Source organism: Zalophus californianus, chromosome 7 (assembly GCF_009762305.2).
Source record: "Zalophus californianus isolate mZalCal1 chromosome 7, mZalCal1.pri.v2, whole genome shotgun sequence".
Classification (NCBI taxonomy): Eukaryota; Metazoa; Chordata; class Mammalia; order Carnivora; family Otariidae; genus Zalophus; species Zalophus californianus.
Genome location: NC_045601.1, coordinates 121,707,585 through 121,730,029, shown reverse-complemented (window position 1 = coordinate 121,730,029; position 22,445 = coordinate 121,707,585). Strand labels below are relative to the sequence as shown.

Below are 22,445 nucleotides of genomic sequence, written 5' to 3'. Positions count from 1 at the left end.
AGCTTGGTTTTTGTTGCTATTTTTATTGTTTTAGATTCCACATATAAGTGAGATCATACAGTATTTGTCTTCCTCTTTCTGTTATTTCACTTAGCATAGTGCCCTTGAGGTCCATCCGTATTGTCACAAATGGCAAGATTGCATTCTTTTTTATGGCTGAATAATCCTCTGTGTATGTGTACCATAATTTCTTTATCTGTTCAATCATTGATATATACTTAGGTTGTTTCCATATCTTGGCTATTGTAAGTAATGCTGCAATGACTTAGGAGTGCATAGATGTTTTTAAAATTGTGTTTTTGTCTTCTTTTTTTTCTTTTTATTTTTTTAAAGATTTTATTTATTTGAGAGAGAGAGAGTGAGCGAGCACATGAGCAGGGGGGAGGGGCAGAGGGAGAGGGAGAAGCAGACTCCCTCCTGAGCAAGGAGCCCTACCTGGAGCTCGATCCCAGGAACCCGGGATCATGACCAGAGCCAGAGGCAGCTGCTTAACCAAGTGAGCCACCCAGGCACCCCTATGTTTTTGTTTTCTTTGGATAAATACCCAGAGCGGAATTGTTCGATCATGTGGTAGTTCTGTTTTTAATTTTTTGAGGACACTCCGTACTGTTTTCCATAGTAGCTGCACCAGTGCATTCCTGTATTCCCACCAACAGTGCACAAGGGTCCCCTATTCTCTACATCCTCACCAACACTTGCTCTCTCGTGACGTTTTGATAATAGCTATTCTAACAGGTGTGAGGTGATATCTCATTGTGGTTTTGGTTTGTATTTCCCTGATGGTTAATGATGTTGAGCACCTTTTTGTGTACCTCTTGGCCATGTGTATGTCTTCTTTGGAAAAATGTTTATTCAGATCTTTTACCCATGTTTAAATTAGATTGATTTGGGATTTGTTTGTTTGTTTGTTTTGCTGTTGAGTTGTATGAATTCTTATATATTTTGGATATTAGCCCCTTGCCAGATATGTGATTTACAAATATTTTCTCCCACTGAGTAGGTTGTCTTTCCATTTTGTTGATGGTTTCCTTTGCTGTGCAGAAGCTTTTTAGTTTAATGTAGTCCCACTTGTTTATTTTTGCTCTTGTTGCCTTTGCTTTTGGTGTGAGATGCAAAAAATCATCACCAACACCAATGTCAAGGATCTTACCACCTGTGTTTTCTTCCAGGAGTTTTATGGTTTCAGTTCTTGTGTTTAAGTCTTTAATCTATTTTGGGTAAGTTTTTGTGTTTGGTGTAAGATAGTGGTCCAGTTTAATTCTTTTGCATCTGGCTGTCCAGTTTTTTTCCCAATAACTGTCCTTTCGCCATTGTATATTCTTGAATTCTTTATCATAAATTAATCCATCATATGTGTGTTGATTTATTTCAGCGGTTTCTGTTCTGCTCCACTGATCTGTGTCTGTTTTTATGCTGCTCTGGAAGTGATAACCATACTGTTTTTATTGCTATAACTTTATAATACAGCTTGAAATCAGGAAGCATTATGCCTCCAGTTTTGTTCTTTCTCAAGAATTTGCTTTGTTTATTCAGGGTCTTTTGTGATTACATACAGATTTTAGGATTGTTTGTTCTATTTCTGTGAAAAATGCCAGTGTAATTTTGATAGGGATTATATTAGATTTGTATATTGCTTTGGGTAGTGTGGACATTTTAACAATATTAGTTCTTCCAATCTATGAACGTGGAATATCTTTCTATTTATTTGTGTCTTCTTTAATTTCTTTCATCAATGACTAGTAATTTTCAATATATAGGTCTTTCATCTCTTTGGTCAAATTTATTTTTAGGTTTTTTTCTTCTTTTTGATGCAACTATAAATGACATTGTTTTCTTAATTACTCTTTCTAACAGTATGTTATTAGTGTACAGAAACAAAATAAATTTTTGTGTATTGATTTTATATCCTCCATCGTTACTGACTTTATTAGTTCTAACAGTTTTTTTTTTTTTTTTGGTAATACCATATCATCTGCAAATAGTGATAGTTTTACTTTTTCCTTTCCAATTTGGATGACTTTTATTTTTTTTTCTTGCCTAACTACTCTGGCTAGGACTTCTAATATTATGTTGTATAAAAGTGGTGAAAGTGGTCATCTTTGTATTATTCCTAATATTAGAAGAAATGCTTTCAGCCTTTCGCTACTGAGTATGATTTTAGCTATAAGCTTGTTATATATGGTCTTTATTATTGTTGAAGTACATTTCCTCTTTACTCGCTTTGTTGAGTTTTTATCATAAATGGGTGTTGAATTTTGTCAATTGATTCTCTACATCTTTTGAGATGATCATATGATTTTTATCCTGCATTTTGTTACTTTGATGTGTCACATTGACTGATATGCCACTGTTGAATTATCCTTGTGTCTCTGCATCTCTGGAATAAATCCCACTTGATCATGGTGTATATGTTTTTTTAATGATCATTACAATTCAGTTTGCTAATTTGGTTTGCTTGCATCTATGTTCATCATTAGCCTTTTATTTATTTATTTATTTTGGTGGCATCATTATCTGATTTTGGTATGGGTAATGCTGGCCTCCTAAAATGTGTTTGGAAAAGTTTTCCCTGCTTCTGTTTTCTGGAAATGTTTGAGAATACTGGTTTTCTTCTTTGAGTGTTTGGCAGAATTAACCAGTGAAGCCATTTGGTATTGGACTTTTGTGTTTTAGGAGGTTTTTGATTACTGATTCAATTTCCTTTTATAATTAGTTTGTTCAGATTTTCTGTTTCATGATTCAGTCTTGGTGGGTTGTATGTTTTTAGGAATTTATTCATTTCTTCTAAGTTGTCTAGCTTGTTGTTGTTTAATTAGTGATAGTAGTCTCTTACAATTCTTTTTCATTTCTGTGGTTTCAGTTTTAACATCTCTTTCATTTTTTATTTTATTTATTTGAGCCCTCTCTTTTTCTCTTGGTGAGTCCAGGTAAAGGTTTGTCAATTTTGTTTATCTTTAACAAAGAACCAGCCCTTAGTTTCATTGATCTTTAATATTGTCTTCTTGACTTTTTAATCTCTATTTCATTTATTTCTACTCTAATATTTGTTATTTCCTTTCTTCTACTAACTTTGTCTTTTGTTTGCTCTTCTTTTTCTAGTTCCTTAAGGCTGAAGTTAGGTTCTTTGAAACTTTTCGTATTTCCTGAGATAGGCATTTATCACTATGAACTTACCTTTTAGAACTGTTTTTGCTGCATCCCATAAATTTTGGTATGTTACATTTCCATTTTTGTTTGTCTCAGGTATTTTTTGTTTCTCTTTTAATATCTCCTTTTACCCATTGGTTATTCAGTAGCATGTTGTTGATTTGCCACATTTTTCAATTTTCTTGGTGTAATTAATTTCTAGTTTCATTCCTTTGTGGTCAGAAAAGGTGTTTGATATGATTTCAGTCCTCTTAAATTTGTTTTCTGGCCTAGCAGAGGATCTCTCTTAGATGGAGTTTTTCTTCTTTAACCACATTCTGAAATAGTAATACTCTGTGATACCAATGGGTATACAGCAGACATTCTTAACTTTTCTTATGCCATGACTCCTTCAATAGTCTGGTGAAGCCTACAGATACTCTCAGAGTAATGTTTTTGAAAAGTATAAAGCAAAACACTTAAGATAACAAAGGAAACTAATTATATTCATATATTAATATTATAATATTTAAAAGCCAGGCTTGTGATGTAATAATGTGATGTGATACATTATATAACAAGACCTGAAGTCACCAGTGTGACTTCAAAGCAGTGGTGGGCACAAGTGATACTTTAGACCTTTGTAGCAACTATGCTGTAGTATAAAAATATCTGTCATATCCATTGATGAAAAAGTCACATGTGGTGTTATTATTACTACCAAGGATTTTTCTTATTCAAAATTGAGAGAAATTCTAAATTTCAGAAAGAATTTGATAAAAATGATAGTGTGTATTTTTTTTATCCAAGTTAATATGTGCCTCCTTGAATTCTAGCCATAGACCTTGTGGACCTTGGTTAAGCATCCCAATGTAACGAATTTCATGAAGTAAGCTTGCTGTTTATTTTGCTTATCTATAAAGAATCTCTGCAAGTTTTGATCTTGAAAAATTGGATAATTATTTCTGATTCTGTTTTCTCATATAAAAATCACTACAGGTTTTTCTGTGTTTATCACCAGCTGATAAACTCTGTAAACTGGAAAAGAAAAGATGTCTGATATAGCTGATTTGTGACAATTGGAGTCACAAAGTATTTTTAAATTAAGATTTCTACAAAACTAAGAGATTTAGTTTAATTGTTTTCTTTTTGTCAAGTTGTGGCCTTTCTTAAATGAGAAATCAAGAAAAGTTTGAAGGAATGGGACCAGATATTCTTAGAGGATACAGAATATGGCAAAGCATTGTGATTGAGGTGTTATTGCTGAAGTGGGGGAAGAAACCCATTTCAGAAATGAAGATTTTCAAACTGAAGATATGACCTTGGGATAGCTGAGCTTCCTTTTGGTATTAGTAAATGGGAGGATTTATAAGATTTATTAAGGCATTACAGTGTGGTTGACCTTCCACAAAAGGAGTTGTGCTCTTCAAGAAAGCAAAAACTTAAGAAAACTCCAAGTGTAGAGTACCATATATTTTTTCTACTCTGATTAGTGGAAGTTTCAATTTGCCTTTATGGGTAAAAATGTTAACATGAAAAAAATTAACGTTAGTCATTCGTTTGTTCAACAGATCTTTTCATACCCTACTTTGGTAGTAAGCAATAAGGATGACATATGGAAAACTCTGATCCCTACAGTGTGGGAAGTGGACACAGACAAAAACAGTGTGGTGTTGCAGTTGACTCTCATCAGAGTTGTTACAGAGCATGGTGTGTCTAGGGATTGTTCCCTTGTTCTGTATAATGAAAGTTCTGATTCCCTATGGGAGTCCTTACTCAGAGGATTTCAAAAAAATTAATGGAAAGTACATATTAATTTACGTTGAGCATACAAAGGTAAACAAAGATGTCACATTTGTTTAGTCTGGCAGGAGTTTATCACTTCAGTGAAGTAATAACCTTATGATTATTTGATGCTCCAATTTGTAGTTATAAAAGGTTTTGAATAAAAATATAAGTACAGTAGAATAAGGAAAAATCATATAAAATCAGGTTTATAAATGTGAGGAATAAAACTTTGTGAGCTGGGCCTTGGCTGGGCTGGGAGCAAATAGAGCTGAGACTGGGACCGTCATGCACAGTGAGAAGCCCTGATAGAAATCATGCTGCTCTTCTGTTCTGGAACCATTGTTCCCTCTTCAGTGCCTGCTAACCAAACTACAGACCCACATAGAAAGCCTATTCCAGAAAGGCCTCTACTGATGTGTACAAAATTAGTACCTTCTGTTTCTTGTCCTTTTCTCCATCGAAACTGGAGATTTGTTATTTCCCAAACATGGCCAGTGCATTTTCCCTCCCTTTGCTTGTGCTGGCCCATCCATTAGAATGCTTCACATCCCTCTATTTGCACTTGCTTATCTAGGCCATCTCCTCCCTGATCCCTTCTTTGATTTGTCCTTGTCATCTTGCCTCCTTTTAGTCCCTGCCCCCCACCTGACTGCATCTATTACCTGTAAAGCAGGTGAGGGAGACAGGGGTCTCTTTCTTTTCACCTTTGTATTTCCTATAATCAGGACATGATGCCCTGCTACTTAGGGAAGGTGCTTCTAAAAGAGGGATGCACCCTCTCTAGATCCCCTTGAGGAAGCCCTTCCTGCCCACTGATCTGCAGTTCTTCTGGATCCAACCCTTAATGTGGCTCTATTAAAATATATGGTCTCTGAGTCCTAGCTGCTACGTAAATGCTACGTAATGACAAAGCATTGGTGTTGTAGATAGAGAGAAAGGCAAAGAATGCTCTTTTGAGGGGTGATATTTGAACAGAAATAGGGAAGGAAGAAGAGAGATGTTGAAGCAGGAAGAGCGTGCAAAAATAGAGGGGACACAAATGTAAAAGCTTGAGGCAAGAGTTGTCACTAGTCTGGGGACAGCAGAATGGCCAGAGAAGTAGGGTCATTAGTGAGAGAAAAAAGTGTGGGTGATGAGATGGAGAAGTACCTGGAGGCCGGGTGGGAGGAGGACTGTAGTTGAACTAGTAATCTCTAGGCTACTGCTGTAGGCCTGGTGAAAGGTGATGGCAGCTTACATAAGGATGCTGCAGATATAAGTGGGGAGAAGGGTGATTTCTGTGAATGCTGAAGGATGGGGAGTCAGCCATAAAGCCCACGTTTTTGTTTTGAACAGTAGGTTAAATGGGGATCATTTACAGAGAAGGAGAGCTAAGGGAAGAACTTTGGTGACAACATCCAGAATTCTGTTTTGAGCCAATTCAGTGTGAAATGATATAAAGAATGTCAAGTAGATAAGAAGAAATGGGGGGCTGCTGCCCAGGGCAAGGCAGACCTGGAGATGGACCTTTGTGGTCACAGGCACAGTGATACTGATGCGAGGCCCTGGAGTGAGACACCTCATGGTGGATGGGAAGGAGAAAAGGTCCAACACCGAGCTCCAGGGCTGGGGTAGAGTTGACAGGATAGCATAAGAGCCTGGAAAGTTGCTGCCAGTGAAGTGGAAGAGAATTAGAAGAAGGTAGGGTTCCAGAAGCCAGGTGAAGAAAATATTTCTAGAAGGGGAAGATAGGGAATGATTGTGTAGGCGTGGGTTTTTTATCAGTCTTATTTTTTTGTTCTCCCTCTTAGGTAATAAGTCCTTATGGTTAACTGAGTCTGCATGCCCCTGTAAAAGCAGCTCTGTTCATGATCAGAAACATACTCCATATTCATCCTGTCATAGTGAGAAAATATGGAAGAAAAAAATGACAAACCTTTTTAAAATTATTTAATCTTGGCTCCAGAATAAAACTATGGTTTAGTTCAGGGCTCAGAAAGCTCTTTCCATAAAGGGCCAGATAGTAAATATTTTCATTTTTGTGGAAGATATATTCTGTGTCACAACTACTCAACTCTATTGTTATAACGTGAATGCCATCATAGAAAACACAAATGAATGCGTGTGGCTGTGTTCTTATAAAACTTTATTACAAAACCAGGCAGGGGAACAGATTTGGCCCATAGGCTGTTTGTAACTTTCCAGACACCTGATGTTTTGATGTAGTTCAGAATCCTATTTGTAACTATGTTAAGTTTATCAAGCTACAGAGTACTAGTCTGATTTTTTTTAAATGGAAGTCTGTGAATTTGTTGCTCTATATTATAAAACCTTGTGAGCAATTACATTTTATTAGCCAATCGTGTTCTCCAGCATTTTGAACATCAAACATATGCTTAATTCTTGATGAACTTACCTAAAAATCTGCACACATGCATCCATCCTGGCCTACAATTCCCATTCCCCTGCCTCATTTACTTTCTTCAGCCTAACTGCTTTCAGTTATTTTCCATGATTTATATCCTCTGAATAAGGACCTATTAATTGTCTAAATTGGATATTTTAGCACAAGTAAAAGCTTTCAAGTTGTGCAAAATCTTCTTATGCTGTGTTCCAGTGATGGGGCATTTATACAAGAACTTTTGCTTCACTGTGAATATAACATACAATTGTATAATATATGTAACTTTCAGTATAAGTTTAGTATGTGGCTTCAACACTTGCCTGCAGCCTTCTGTGCCTTCAGTTCTAGTGCTTAATTGTTGTTGGGATTAAATAATATGTATATGCAAAATGCTTAGAAGGTATCTGCTCAATATTGAGTACTCAACATATGCTACCTTTTCTTTTCATGTAGCTCTTTAGATAGTTATGTATCTAAATGAAAAAATAGCCGAACAAAAGGAAGAAAACCCAACATTCTCCTTGCTGTTGAAACTTCACTGATTCCATCAAAAAGACTCCAAATGTGATTGGATATGAATTTATACATAAAAAAGATTTAAAATACTGGCTTGGCAGATCCTTAGTGTTAGAAAGGATCTTCAGAGTCATCTAGTTCAAAGTTTTCTCATCTGCAGTTCATGAATCCTTAGAAAATGTAAGCAACACGGCAATTCTCTGGGTGCATGTACGCTTGCACATATGTGTATTTCTGCTTCTTGTCAGAGAGTCTGAGGCTTTCATGACACCCTCACAGAGTCTGAGTCTCAGAAAGGCCAAGCCCTGCTGGTGGTGAGTACCATTCCATGAACAGAACCCCAGATTTGCTGCTCCTGACTTCTAGTGTGACTTTTATCAAATCCTTCTCTCTGAACCTCAGGCCTGCTTTTTATTTCTTCTAGAATTGTTATAAAGCCCCAACAAAAGCACTTTTGGATCATAAAGTGTCCTCTAAATGTACAGCTGTGGCACTGAACTGTAAAAAAACTGCAGCTAGGCAGGGTGCTTGAGTGGTCTGCTTGAGAGCTGACAGCAGAGCCCTGACACCCCCATCTCCCAAGGCCCACTCAGTGCACTGGCCCCTCAATAAGGGGCCACAGCTTTTTTTGAGAACAAAATGGCCCCATACCAAGACCATTCAGTGGAAAAAGCATAGCCTTTTCAACAAGTGGTGCTGGGGTAACCTGACATCCATGTGCAAACAACTAATTCAGACCTCTAACCCATAACATACATAAAAATTAGCCAAAACTGGATGGAAGACCTAAACATAAGAAATAAACCTATAAAACTCTTAGAATAAAACATAGGAGTAAATCTTCATGTTCTTGAGTTAAGCAAAGCATTCTAAAATATTGCACCAAAAGTATAAACAACAAACAAAAAATTAGATGAATTGGACTTTTTTACTTCATAGGACACCATTAAGAAAGTGAAAACTGTTTGTACACCTTAAATTTATACCATGTTATATATTAGTTATATCTCAATAAAGCTGGGGGGAAAAAATAAAAAGACAACTCTCGTAACAGGAGAAAATTGCAAGCCATGTATCCAGTAAGAGATTTTTATCCAGAATATATAAAGAACTTTCATAACTCAATAATAAAAAGACAAATAACCAATCTTAAAAATGGGTAAAACATCTGCATAGACATCTTTCCAAATAAGATATACCAATGGCCAATAAGCACATGAAAATATGCTTAACATCATTAGTCATCAGGGAAATGCAAATCAAAACCACAATGAGAAATTTGTGTGGAACCATGAAAGAATCCTAATAACCAAAGCAAAATCTTGAGAAAGAACAAAACTGGAGGCATCATGCTTCCTGATTTCAGGCTGTATTATAAAGTTATAGCAATCAAAACAGTATGGTATCAGCATAAAAACAGACACATAGACCAGATGAACAGAATAGAGACCACTGAAATAAACGCATACATAGATGATTGATAATTTATGATAAAGGATTCAAGAATATACAATGGCAAAAGGACAGTCTCTCCAATAAATGGTATTGGGAAAACTGGACAGCCAGATGCAAAAGAATTAAACTGGACCACTATCTTACACCAAACACAAAAACTTACCCAAAATAGATTAAAGACTTAAATGCAAGAACTGAAACCATAAAACTCCTGGAAGAAAACACAGGTGGTAAGGTCCTTGACATTGGCGTTGGTGATGATTTTTTGGATCTCACACCGAAAGCAAAGGCTACAAGAGCAAAAATAAACAAGTGGGACTACATTAAACTAAAAAGCTTCTGCACAGTGAAGGAAACTCTAAACAAAATGGAAAGACAACCTACTCAGTGGGAGAAAATATTTGTAAATCACATATCTCGCAAGGGGCTAATATCCAAAATATATAAAGAATTCATACAACTCAATAGCAAAACAAACAAAAAGCCCCAAATCAATCTAATTTAAACATGGGTAAAAGATCTGAATAGACATTTTCCAAATGTATGTTGGACATACACATGGCCAAGAGGTACACAAAAAGGTGCTCAACATCATTAACCATTCGGGAAATGCAAACCAAAGCCACAACCTTACACCTGTTAGGATAGCTATTATCAAAAAGTCAAGAGAGAGCAAGTGTTGGTGAGGATGTAGAGAATAGGGGACCCTTGTGCACTGTTGGTGGGAATACAGGAATGCACTGGTGCAGCTACTATGGAAAACAGTATGGAGTGTCCTCAAAAAATTAAAAATGGAACTACCATAAGATCCAGCAATTCCTAAGGAAATGAGAACACTAACTGGAAAAGATAGCTGCATCCTCATGTTCATGGCAGCATTACTTATAGTAGCCAAGATATGCAAGCAAACCAAGTGTCCACCAATGGCTAAAGGGACAAAGCAGATGTGGTATGTATATGTGTGTGTGTGTGTGTGTGTGTGTGTGTGTACCACTGTTTATATATACACAATGGAATATTAGTTATAGGGAAGAAAGAAGGTCTGCCATTTGCAACAACATGTAAGAATTTTGAGGGCATTTATTATAAGTGAAAAAGGTCAGACAGAGAAAGACAGTTATTGTATGATTTTCCCTATATGTGGAATCTGAAAAAGGAATGGAGGAAACAAACATGCTCATAGATAGAGTTGCCAGAAACAAGGGAGTGGAGGTGGTGGACAGTAGGTGAAATGGGTGAAGGTGGTCAAAAGGTACAACTTGTAAAGTGATTAAGTCATGGACATGTATAGTATGGTGACTGTAGTTAATACTGTATTGTATTATTTGCAAGTTGCTAAGAGAGTAGATCTTCTGGGTGGCTCAGTTGGTTAAGCGACTGCCTTCAGCTCAGGTCATGATCCTGGAGTCCCGGGATCGAGTCCCGTATCGGGCTCCCTGCTCAGCGGGGAGTCTGCTTCTCCCTCTGACCCTCTTCCCTCTTGTGCTCTCTGTCTCTCATTCTCTCTCTCTCAAATAAATAAAATCTTTAAAAAAAATTTTTGTAACTGTGTCGTGATGGATGTTAACTTGACTTATTGTGGTGATTCATGATATATACATAAATATACATGATATATACATTCATGATGTATACATAAATCATTACATACACTTGAAACAAAGATAATATTATATGTCAATTATACCTTAATAATACAAAAGAAAACCCCAGTGATATACAGTTTCACACTCCCTCAGATGTCTAAAATTAAAAAGACCACAGTAAGTATTGAGTAGGGGTGGAACAGTTAGAACACTTATTTACTGCTGGTGAGAATGTGAAATGGTCCAGCCACTTTCAAGAACAGTGTGGCAGTTCCTCAAAATGTTACATGTTTTATACAAATGACTCTACTCCTAGGTACATGTCCAAGAGAAATGAAAATATGAAATCAGTCACAAAAGGCCACATATTATGATTCCATAAATATGAAATGTCCAGAATAGGTCACTGCATAGATACAGGAAGTAGGTTAGTGGCTGAGGGGTTTGATGGGAAGATAGCAAGTGACTGCTAATGGGTACCGAGTTTCCTCTGGGGATGATGAACACATTCTGGAATTAGTTGGTGGTGATGATTGCACAATGCTGTAAATATACTAAAAGCCAGTGAGTCATAAACTTTAAAAGGGTGAATTTTATGGTATGTAAATTTTATTGCAGTAAACCATTATTTGAAAAGAATAAAGTAACCCCAAATTGTGTTCTTGGCTTAAAAGATAGGGGATGAAACATACTTCTATCCTGTTTTATCTCACAACTGCTGTGAGTTTTACTGACAGGCTTAGATGACAAGGGTGTAGTGGTCTTGAGTCAGGTCCATGGTCAGCTGTCAGCTAAGTTCCCTAAATACCCTGTACATAGACAAGGCTGCAGCTTGTGCACAGGTGACACTCAGGACTAGCAGCAGTGTAGGCCAGTAACCTCCTCACCCCAGAGCCAGGTTTTTCCTGGTGGGGATTGAGGTCATTCACCAGGCAGCAGGGAAGCATCTCTGCATTGTGCCCAGCTGCATTTGGCCTATAAATAAACCAGCAACAAAGATTTTTAGCCTTACTATTTTGGGACATTTTAATATTAGGTTAACTTGTTTATTATGTTTAGACATAATTTAAGAAACAAACATATCAGTCACATTTATTTTTAAGGAATATGTTAAGAAACTGCAAAATACTGAATTATTCCTTAACACCTTCTTTTTGGAAATCATTCAGTTTTATACATTAGCATCTTACTATATTCAGTGTGTCTCATAATTAAACAATTATATATACATATAATATACTAAAAAGTAATTCTTGTATTTTAGTTATAAATAGAAAATAAAACAATCTTTTAAAAAATCAACTGTGTCTAAAGCACATGTTCTCAAACTTCTCCAAGAGTAAAAGTCAAATGAGACTCATTATAAATGTGGTTTTCTAGGCTTCCATCCCCAAGAGATTGGTTCAATCTGAATTTTTAGAAACCCCCCAGATGATTCTAAGGAGCAGGGTTTGCACTTTGAGAAACACTGCCTTAGAGACTTCAGCCTAGAATTGTTCTTCATTGGGGCACCTGGGTGGCTCAGTTGGTTAAGCATCTGCCTTCGGCTCAGGTCATGATCCTGGAGTCCCAGGATGGGGCCCTGCATCGGGCTCCTTGCTCAGAGGAATTTGCTTCTCCCTCTGCTCCTCACCCCGCTTGTGTTCTCTCTTGCTCGCTCTCTCTCTCAAATAAATAAATAAAACCTTTTTTTTAAAAAAGAATTGTCTTCATTTTAACATAGATAATAGGTATTTCTTTAGATATTTTCGGCTATTTGATGTTAGAAATAGATGACATTCACGCTCTTATTCTGCTATTAGAAAATAATATTTTGTCACAAGCATAACATTTCTAAGTATGTGAAATGTAAGATGTGTTTGTTTCCACTGTCAGCATCTTTGTTGCTGCTACCCATTAATGTGGTACTGTCTTCACCTGTTATTTGCAGATTTCTTTTGACCTGGCAGAATATACTGCAGATGTTGATGGAGTTGGCACTTTACGGCTTTTGGATGCAGTTAAAACCTGTGGCCTTATCAACTCTGTGAAGTTCTACCAAGCCTCAACAAGTGAACTCTATGGGAAAGTGCAAGAAATACCCCAGAAGGAGACTACTCCTTTTTATCCTCGGTCACCGTATGGTGAGAATGCATGGGTACAACCTTGTGTATGTGCCATGTTCTCTTGGCATGGGGCATTCATGTACTTCTGCTTTAATTCCATTCCTGTCTCTCATCTAAAGTCATTTGACTGCGAGATTAACATTAAGATTGGACTAAAATGACTAGACATTGGGAAGCATAATGTTATACACTGCTCACTCTATAAATATTTGCTGCCATTGCCTCCAGGGTGAAATTACCACTTCACTTCAGTGATCCATGTTCATCCAGCCCTTCCATACACATCACTTTGAAAGGAAAATTAGACCCACATGACTTTTTTTATGTAACTGTCGTGAGATTTGCTGAAGTGATAGGTTTCATGTTTTTTATTTCCCCAGTGGAAGTTTCTCTGGGTTCAAATATTTTTTAAAAAGGGGGGGTTCTATTACATCTTATGTATTTGTAAAAAGAGTACTCTTGAAAGACTTAAGTGATCAAACTTATAAGCATCTAGAATATTAAGATTTCGTATTTTTTTTTCACTTTCTAGTTCCTTAAAACTAGGAAAAAGGAAATAAGACCTTAGGTCAACTTGATACATTGCACATACTATCATCAAATCAGTTAGATTGTGGAAGACAGAACTGTGGGTATTACAAAAGTAAAAATAATCTTAAATATTTTCTTGTGCACATGATTAACTGGCAAAGGAATCTTTAGTCTTTGGCTTTGACTCATATCTTTTTCTAACTTAATATATTACACATTAATTTTTGCAAGTTGTTATTGTTTAAGATGAGTGAAAATCACTGTCTTTTATAATAAGATACCACCTTTTATAATAATAACTGTCTTTTATTTGCTTTTAAAAAAATTATTCCAACAGGGGCTGCTAAACTCTATGCCTATTGGATTGTGGTGAACTTCCGAGAGGCATATAATCTCTTTGCAGTTAATGGCATTCTCTTCAATCATGAAAGTCCCAGAAGAGGTCAGTAAATATGTTAATGGACAAGACAATTTCAGACTTTAACAATAACTAAAAAAGTTGTATGTTACATTCTGCATATGTACTGTATAGACTGGGGAAAACGTCACATCTACTTTTAACTACAGTTGGCCCTTGAACAACGGGAGTTTGAACTGCATAGGTTCACTTATACACGGATTTTTTTAGTACAGTACTATACATGCATTTTCCCTTACGATTTTTTTAATATTTTCTTTTTTCTAGCTGTTTATTGTGAGCATACAGTATATAATACATATACAAAATATGTGTTGATCAACTATGTTATCAGTAAGGCTTCTAGTCAACAGTAGGCTATTAGTAGTTAAATTTGGGGGAGTCAAAGTTATATGCATATTTTCTACTGCATGGAGGGTCACCACTTCTTACCCATCCATATTGTTCAAGGGTCAGCTATATTATGAATGTCAGAAGTGGTAAACAAAGAAATGTAAATCCAGATTTAATTAGTATGTTTGCTAGGTTTTTTGTCCAACATGAAAACTAAATACTGTTCTTATTTTACCATTTTCATTGGTAGGTCTTATCAAGCACGTTTTCAACCTAAGTATTAGGAAGTTTCCAAATGAATGGAAAGGAATAAGTAGTATACTAATGCTCGTTTCCAGAAGTCACTCTTATACATGTAGACTCAACTTGTAGAATTTATATATTTTTTTTTACTTTGACTCTGTTAGATATTCAGTATTCTTTCTTTATATTCCATTTAAAGAGACATCCAGATATTACTGTGCTTCTAGAGTATATGTTAAATTTGAAATCAGTGCTTATATTTAGAATCATTATCACTTTTTTTTTTCAGAAAACCATATTTTGTTTGTATTGGCTTGTTTGCTTTGCAGAGTTGCTGTTGAGACTGTTAGCAACATGTGAGCTTTTCTGTTCCAAATAAGAAAATGTATTCTTATCATTATTTCTGATTTGTTGAAGCATGAGAAATCTTTCCAAAACATGTGTACTCTTCACAAAATGAAAATTATCTCTACAACCTAATTCTAAGATGTTTTATGAAATTTCACTATCATTTAGCCTTTTAGCTGGAGAATCAATAAAAAGTCCAATGTTATAAGTTGTTTCATGTCCAACAACTAGTAATGCTTATAACTTTTTCAATGAAATTTTATGTGACTATATAGCTACATAATTAACCTACAAGTCATGAGGAAAGAGTAAAGTGACAGATTTATAAAGGTATCTTTAATGTCAATACATTTTTATTTTATAATTGCATAAGTTAAAAATTCCCATGATACGCTGTTAAAGCATAAGAACCCAGTCTGTCATGCCTGTTGTCCCAAAAGAAAACAACTTAACAAACCGCCAGAAAGATTTCTTTAATTAATTTTGTGGTTCTGGGTGTCCTTAGTAGAGGGAAAAGGAAAAAGCAAGACCTTAGCTCTCCTTGCCCACAGCATTTGGTATGCAGGATGCTCAAGGCACCTGTTCAGTGAATGATAGTCTCTGCTTCTTTCCTCATAAACATGTTTATACCCATTGTTTGGGTTTCTGTGCTTTTCCCCTCTCAACTTCTCTACCTGCAAAACAAAATAAATAAGTAAAAGTCAATTGTTTTGGATCAGGTTAGGATAGGGAAAAGCATTCTTAGTTGCAGGAGGAAAACATACATTAAAATATGACCTTCTCTCAAAAAAAAAAATCCTCTATTTGCATATGTTGTAATGAGGACTAATTTTTGTCTTTGTCAGTGTTAAACACTTCTTTAAAAAATTATTTTAGGGACGCCTTGGTAGCTCAGTGAGTTAAGCCGCTGCCTTCGGCCTGGGTCCTGATCCCAGGGTCCTGGGATCGAGTCCCACATCGGGCTCTCTGCTCAGCAGGGAGCCTGCTTCTCCCTCTCTTTCCCTCTGCTTGTGCTCTCTCTGTCAAATAAATAAAATCTTTAAAAAAAATAAAATAATTATTCTAAAATTAATACTTCTTTCTTCCCTCTCACTCCCTCTTACTCCCAGCTCTGTCCTCAGACCCACTAAAACTCCTTCAAAAACACTCCAAGTGTCTTTATCTTAAACATACAGACAGGGTTATTCTATATACAATATTCTACATCAAGGGCTTTTGTTAAATGTTTGTTAAAAAACTTGACCTTGTAGCATACACCATTCTGTTTTGTTTTTATATCTGAAAATCAATATTTAATTTTTTATTTCATTTAATATCGAATAATGAAAAATAATAGTATATGTGGAAACGATGTAATATTTATTTGTTAAGATATCTAATACTTAATACATAGAGCATTTTTTGGAAGTTGGAAATTAATTTTCATATTAACTTAATCCTACCATAATACTATTGTTTTGTCACAGTTACTATTTTCCAAAGAGATTCTCTGCCAGACTGAGAATTCCTTAATGATAGGTCTGTATTATATTTTTGAATCGTCAGCTTATAAAACAATACCTATCTGCTAATAAACATTCAATAAATATTTTTAAATGAGTGAATGAATGTATCTCTCATGTTTAGTAAAATGTTACTGACTTGAAAGGTAGGCAGTCTGAATTAGGAGTTATATAAAAGTTTTAAATAAATGTTGTTTTGCTGATTTCATGAATAAGGGTGTAGCTGAAGGCAAGCTATTTTGAAGTAAAGATTCACCCTGATATACTTCAATAAATAGATAAAATGCATTTCAAATTAATAATCTTAGTCTATAGACCTATAATTGCTGTGGTACTTTAAGTTCGTTTATTTTCTTAAGTAGGTCGAACATTTATACATCAGTCTTCTTTTGCCCTGTTATCACAGTGAGCAAATGCTCTTTTTAGATAGTGCAGTGATAAACCTCAATCTAGTTCTAAGGTATATTATCACAAAAGTCCAATTAGTAGAGCCCAATGATGCAGCCTTTTTGGGATGTGTACTTTTTCTCTAAAAAAAATGTTGGACAAGGCCCCTTTTGACTGCAGGAATAGCATTCCATGAGAATTTCTAACTTTAAAAAGTATGGAAGAAGGATTTTTCAACATAAAGGTATTCTAGACCAGAGGTTGACAAATAGTGGCTCATAGGCCAAATCCAACCCACCAGCCTATTTTTGTAAATAAAATTTTATTGGAGCACAGACATATCCATCTGTTTGCATATTGTCTACGGCTGCTTTCACAGTAGAGTCCTGTGGCCTGCAAAGCCTAAAATATTTTCTGTCTGGCCCTTTAAGAAAACATTTGCTAGCCTCACCTATAGAATAATTAGTTCCTCAACATCAAGAAACTTTCAGTTAGGTTTAATATTTCCCCCAGGGTAGCAAGATAGTCTTATGCAAGGGATTTCCAATAAATATTAAAGTCAAGGAGAATCAATAGTTAAGACATCCATAAACAGAATTTCTGAAGTGTTTGGGTCCGTTGGGGTTCTGTTATGCTCTATTGAAGGACTGAGGTATAGAACCAAATAAACTAGGAACTGACTGAAGATCAGGAGCATGGTTCATTACAGCAACCCTACCTCCTGAGTTTGACATTGTTCATTACATTTTTGACTGTATTATATGTCTTTTCTCTATTCCAAATACTTTATGGTTTTCTTTTTTTTTTTTCTTTATTTGGGAGAGAGCATGTGCGAGCAGGGGAAGGAGCAGAGGAAAAAAGAGAGGGAGAGAGAGAATCTCAAGCAGACTTCCCACTGAGCATGGAGCCCGACTTGGGACTCGATCTCATGACCCTGAGATCATGACCTGAGCCAAAACTAAGAGTCGGACGCTCAACTGACTGTGCCACCCACGCTTCCCCTTTATGGTTTTCTTTTTAAGTGTACTTATTTTGCTTTGTTATGAGATTATAATGCCTCTAAAGATAGTTGGGATCACCTGTGTTTGGCACAGAATTAACCATTGGAGATTATTGTTGTAGAGAATAAAACCAATAATCCAAAGACTTGGGCTCTGTTTCCCATTCAGCCATGCAGTCATTCTTTCAGTTAAGGCAAGATGGTTGATATGCTCGTGCCTTAGGTTTGCTTTTTTATAAAATGGAGGCACTTGAGTAATATTTACTACAAATTAATAATGAACAATAGTTAAAATTCTTGACTTATTTGAATTTCCCTGATGGCTAATGATGTTGAACATTTTTTCATGTGTCATTAGCCATTTGTATGTCTTCTTTGGAAAAGTGTCTGTTCATGTCTTCTGCCCATTTTTGACTTGATTATTTGTTTTTTGGGTGTTGAGTTTGAGAAGTTCTTTATAGAACTTGGATACCAGCCTTTTATCTGTAGTGTCATTTGCAAATATCTTCTCCCATTCCGTGAGTTGCCTCTCTGTTTTGTTGACTGTTTCCTTTCCTGTGTAGAAGCTTTTTATCTTGATGAAGTCCCAAAAGTTCATTTTCACTTTTGTTTCCCTTGCCTTTGGAGACGTGTTTTGAAAGAAGTTGCTGTGATGGGTATTAAAGAGGGCACATACTGCATGGAGCACTGCATGTTAAATGCAAACAATGAATCATGGAACACTACATCATAAACTAATGATGTACTGTATGGTGACTAACATAACATAATAAAAAATTATTTAAAAAATAAGTAAAATAAAATTCTTGACTTACATGTCCATAAAGGGATGAAAATGTATGATGTGTATCATGTTCTGTGAATACTATGTATTATATAACAATATTCACCGATATTCCCAAGGTGCTTTTATTCATAAGCACTCAACTTTTTTAAATAAATGTACTATTTTTTAAATTAAAGTGATAGTTGCTTTATGAGTAAATTGTACAAAATTGCACATATATCTGAAAAGCTTTTTCCTTTCATATTTCAAGTTTCTTCAAACTTGAAATTTTGTATGTTTCATTTACATATCTCTATAGCTATATGTACATAAATACAGTGTTCTGTTTGCCACAAATGTGGCAAATGTGGCTATAGTGACACCTATCTTTTGGAAATACAGATTTATATATTTTCTTTTTTTATATTTTATTTATTTGACAGGGAGAGAGAGAGAGAGCACAGCAGGGTGAGTGGCAGGTAGAGGGAGAGGGAGAAGCAGGCTCCCTGCTGAGCAAGGAGCCTAATGTGGGGCTCGATCCCAGGACTCTGAGATCATGACCGGAGCCAAGGCAGACGCTTTAATTGACTGAGCCACCCAGGTGCTCCTAGATTCACATATTTTCTATTTAGGAAATAAAGGCTCTGTTTATTGTCCAGAGCTATTAAATTTCTGTGAGGAAAATGTCATGTGTGGAAAATCTTTTAGCTTTTGTTGCTAAGTATTTTTGAAAGGGTAATCAGTTAATGAGACTGATGTTATAAAGCTATTGACTATATAAACTATGGAAAATATTGAGAAGTTTTTTAATTGCTTTAAAGTATTTTGTGAATAAAGACAGAGTTTCTTTTCAAATATATCATTTATCAGTTATAAAATCTCTTAAAGATTATTCTACAAACCAGAACATTAAAACAAGCCCATTTGTAAAGCTAAAAATAATATTTGTAGTTTTGATTGTTTATTAATTAATTTTTTAAAGAGATTTTATTTATTTATTTTAGAGAGACAGAAAGCATGAGAGAGAGTGAGTACAAGTAGGGGGAAAGGGCATAGGGAGAGGGAGAAGTGGTCTCCCTGCTCAGGGGTGAGCCCGACTCGGGGTTAGATCCCAGGACCCCGGGATCATGACCTGAGCTGAAAGCAGATGCTTACCACACTGAGCCACCCAGGCACCCTATTGATAGTTTATTAATTTAGAAGATAAAGTAACAGGAATTCCTGCTCTTCATCACCTGGATAATTAAACCATTTTACTAATTATATTTTATTCTTATATTAGCATGTCACAAATACAAATTTGCTGACCTTTAAGAATTATAAATAACATTAATATCTTATATAAAATAATATATTGAAAAAATCCTCATATTCTGTGTGATCATCAAGAATGAACAAAGAGAGATATCCTATCTTCTAGTTTCAGAAGATTAAAAAGTCAAATGATTAAACTTGATTTCCTGACTTTAATGACTGTAACCATGTGACTTTTCCATTTTCAGTATGACTGTAGAAATAATGTCTACTCTCCTATAGCTAGGTAATGGTGTAGGTTTCTGAGAGACTTCCCAGAGCTATGTCCTTGAGGTGAAAGCCCGCACCAGGAGTGTGTTGGCGAAAGTTCTCTGCTGTCTGCTATCCGCAGGTGGGGCTCAAGTGTCTGCTGGTTCACAGTGGGGCCTATGGGGGAAACTGAAGCAGTATGATGTTGAGTTGTCCAAGGTGACAAAACTAACATGTTGTCAACACTAAAGCTAGAAATAATCCTGAAGAGGGATTTTTGACTCTCACTTGGATGCCACTGGTGTTACAGAAGGAGGTCAGTTTAAGAGTTGCAGTCTTTGGGACACCTGGGTGGCTTAGTTGGTTAAGCATCTGCCTTCAGCTCAGGTCATGATCCCAGGGTCCTGGGATTGAGTCCCACATCGGGCTCCCTGCTTGGCGGTGAGCCTGCTTCTTGCTCTGCCTGCCACTCCCCCCTACTTGTGCTCTCTCTCTCTCTCCCTCTCTGACAAATAAATAAATAAAATATTAAAAAAAAATAGTTCGAGTCTTTTCATGAGGATATTTTTCTTATATTGACTCATCTCAATCTATAGATCATCAGGTCCGTCTGGACAATACAGTAACTACTACTTCCAGAATCAACTAAAGAAGTCAAGTTTGGCTAATGAACCTACCTCATCGCCATTAATTTACTAGCAATGAGTCACATGCAGTGATTGGATCCATCCCTTGGATCCCTTTAACCTGAAATCATGGTCCATGTCAACAGTACTATTTCTTCATTTTCTTCCCATTCTTCTTCTTCTTTTTTAACTGTTTAAAACTGGAACATTTACTCAGCTCTACAGAAGGTATAACTTTTTCTCAGTAGATATTCTCCTTTTCTTTCTCCTTCCATGTTTGACCCCTAAATAATGCTGTCTTCCACATATAGTGTATAACTATGCTACCTTCTCTGTGACCATGGAGCCTTCTAAAGACTGCTCCCTCCAGGAGCTCTTCAGTTGCTGGACTCCTGTTTTCTCCAGAACTCCAAGAGAGCCTAATAAATACGACTAAGAAGATGGGGTGCATTTATGTTCTTACTTTATTCTGTATTTCTTAAGAAGAACTTTTTATCATTTCCCAGCTGAGGGAATCAGAGTAGTTTGGCCGTCATCATACATCATCATGAAACATAATAACAATGAAAAATATTATATTCATGAGCTGTTTTGTTGCATTTAACATTGTGAGTTAATACTCTAAAGGTACTTTTAGAGATATTTTGACTAACCTTGTTTAACTTACACATTTCTTTATTTGTATGTGGGAATTCATACACCTAGTTTTTTCTAATTCTTTAATTTAAAAGTGTATAATAACCCATTAGATAATATTCTTTATTTTTAGGGAACAAACAGTTGATATTCACTTGTATGTATTCTCCCCCCAAAACCCTCAGAACTTATGAGCTAGAAAGGAATTTAAAGATCATTCCATCCCATTTATTTCATCAATGAAGAAACTGAAGCAGTATGATGTTGAGTTGTCCAAGGTGACAAAACTAACATGTTGTCAACACTAAAGCTAGAAATAATCCTGAAGAGAGAATGACATAAACATTGTTCATATTTGCAGAAATAGCATGTATATGAACTGTGAGTTAGAAGTGAGCAACTCAACCCCCATGAAGCAGAGCTGGGACTTATACTATGGAAAGAAGCAAGTGAAGAAGTTGGAAATTTATCTCAATTGCTCTTATCTTTTGTAAAAGACATTAATTAATTTGGTTAAAGACAATATTCCTTTCGGATATTTAGCAGAATAATAATAATAATAAAACATTAGTTTTATAATGTTAAAATATAAATATGATATGAAGCCAATGACTTATCTTGAGTATCACCAAGAAGTTGGCAATGAGAGGAAATAGAACTAATGCAGAGTAATGCAAAGTTAAAAATCATGTGGCAATAAGAAGATATAAAGTACTTTAAATATACCTGTAATTAACAGTTTAAGGCTACCACAAATGGATGGTGTACTACTACTGTTTAGATATTGAGCCATTTTTAGATGATCTAGCACATTCCTCTAAATATGGACTTCATAAGAAATCATATATATCAGTCTAAACACAGTATTCACATGACTGAGAGAATCTGACATTTTTAAGGTTCATGAACTTGTGGTTTCAAGTCTTAAACTTGAGGTTTTTGTTTTTTGGTTTTTTTTAGCTGCCAAGTGTTTTGCTTTTTAAAATGTCTAACTATATTTATTACTATAAATTCATCTTCATATTTTAAACTGTAATTCCTGTAAAAATTAGCTGATTAAGCCACAGTAAAATTTTGGAAAATTTTCGCCATTTTTTCTGAAGATTGCTCTTTATTCATTGATGGAAGATAAACTAATTCTCAAGGATTAGGGGTGAAGGAATGAGAGTGGGGAGAGTATGACTTTACCCCCC

The 22,445-nt window shown here is 35.7% G+C and overlaps 1 protein-coding gene across 2 annotated transcripts in view; it reads left to right on the top strand.

Moving 5' to 3' along the window:
• GMDS (GDP-mannose 4,6-dehydratase) overlaps window positions 1-22,445 on the top strand; it is a 652,731-nt gene that overhangs the window by 305,998 nt on the left and 324,288 nt on the right. For both annotated transcript variants that reach the window (XM_027603643.2, XM_027603644.2), the window contains 2 exons: window positions 12,785-12,977; window positions 13,828-13,932. In XM_027603643.2, the coding sequence (XP_027459444.1) occupies window positions 12,785-12,977; window positions 13,828-13,932 (298 nt within the window). The remainder of the gene's footprint in view (window positions 1-12,784; window positions 12,978-13,827; window positions 13,933-22,445) is intronic.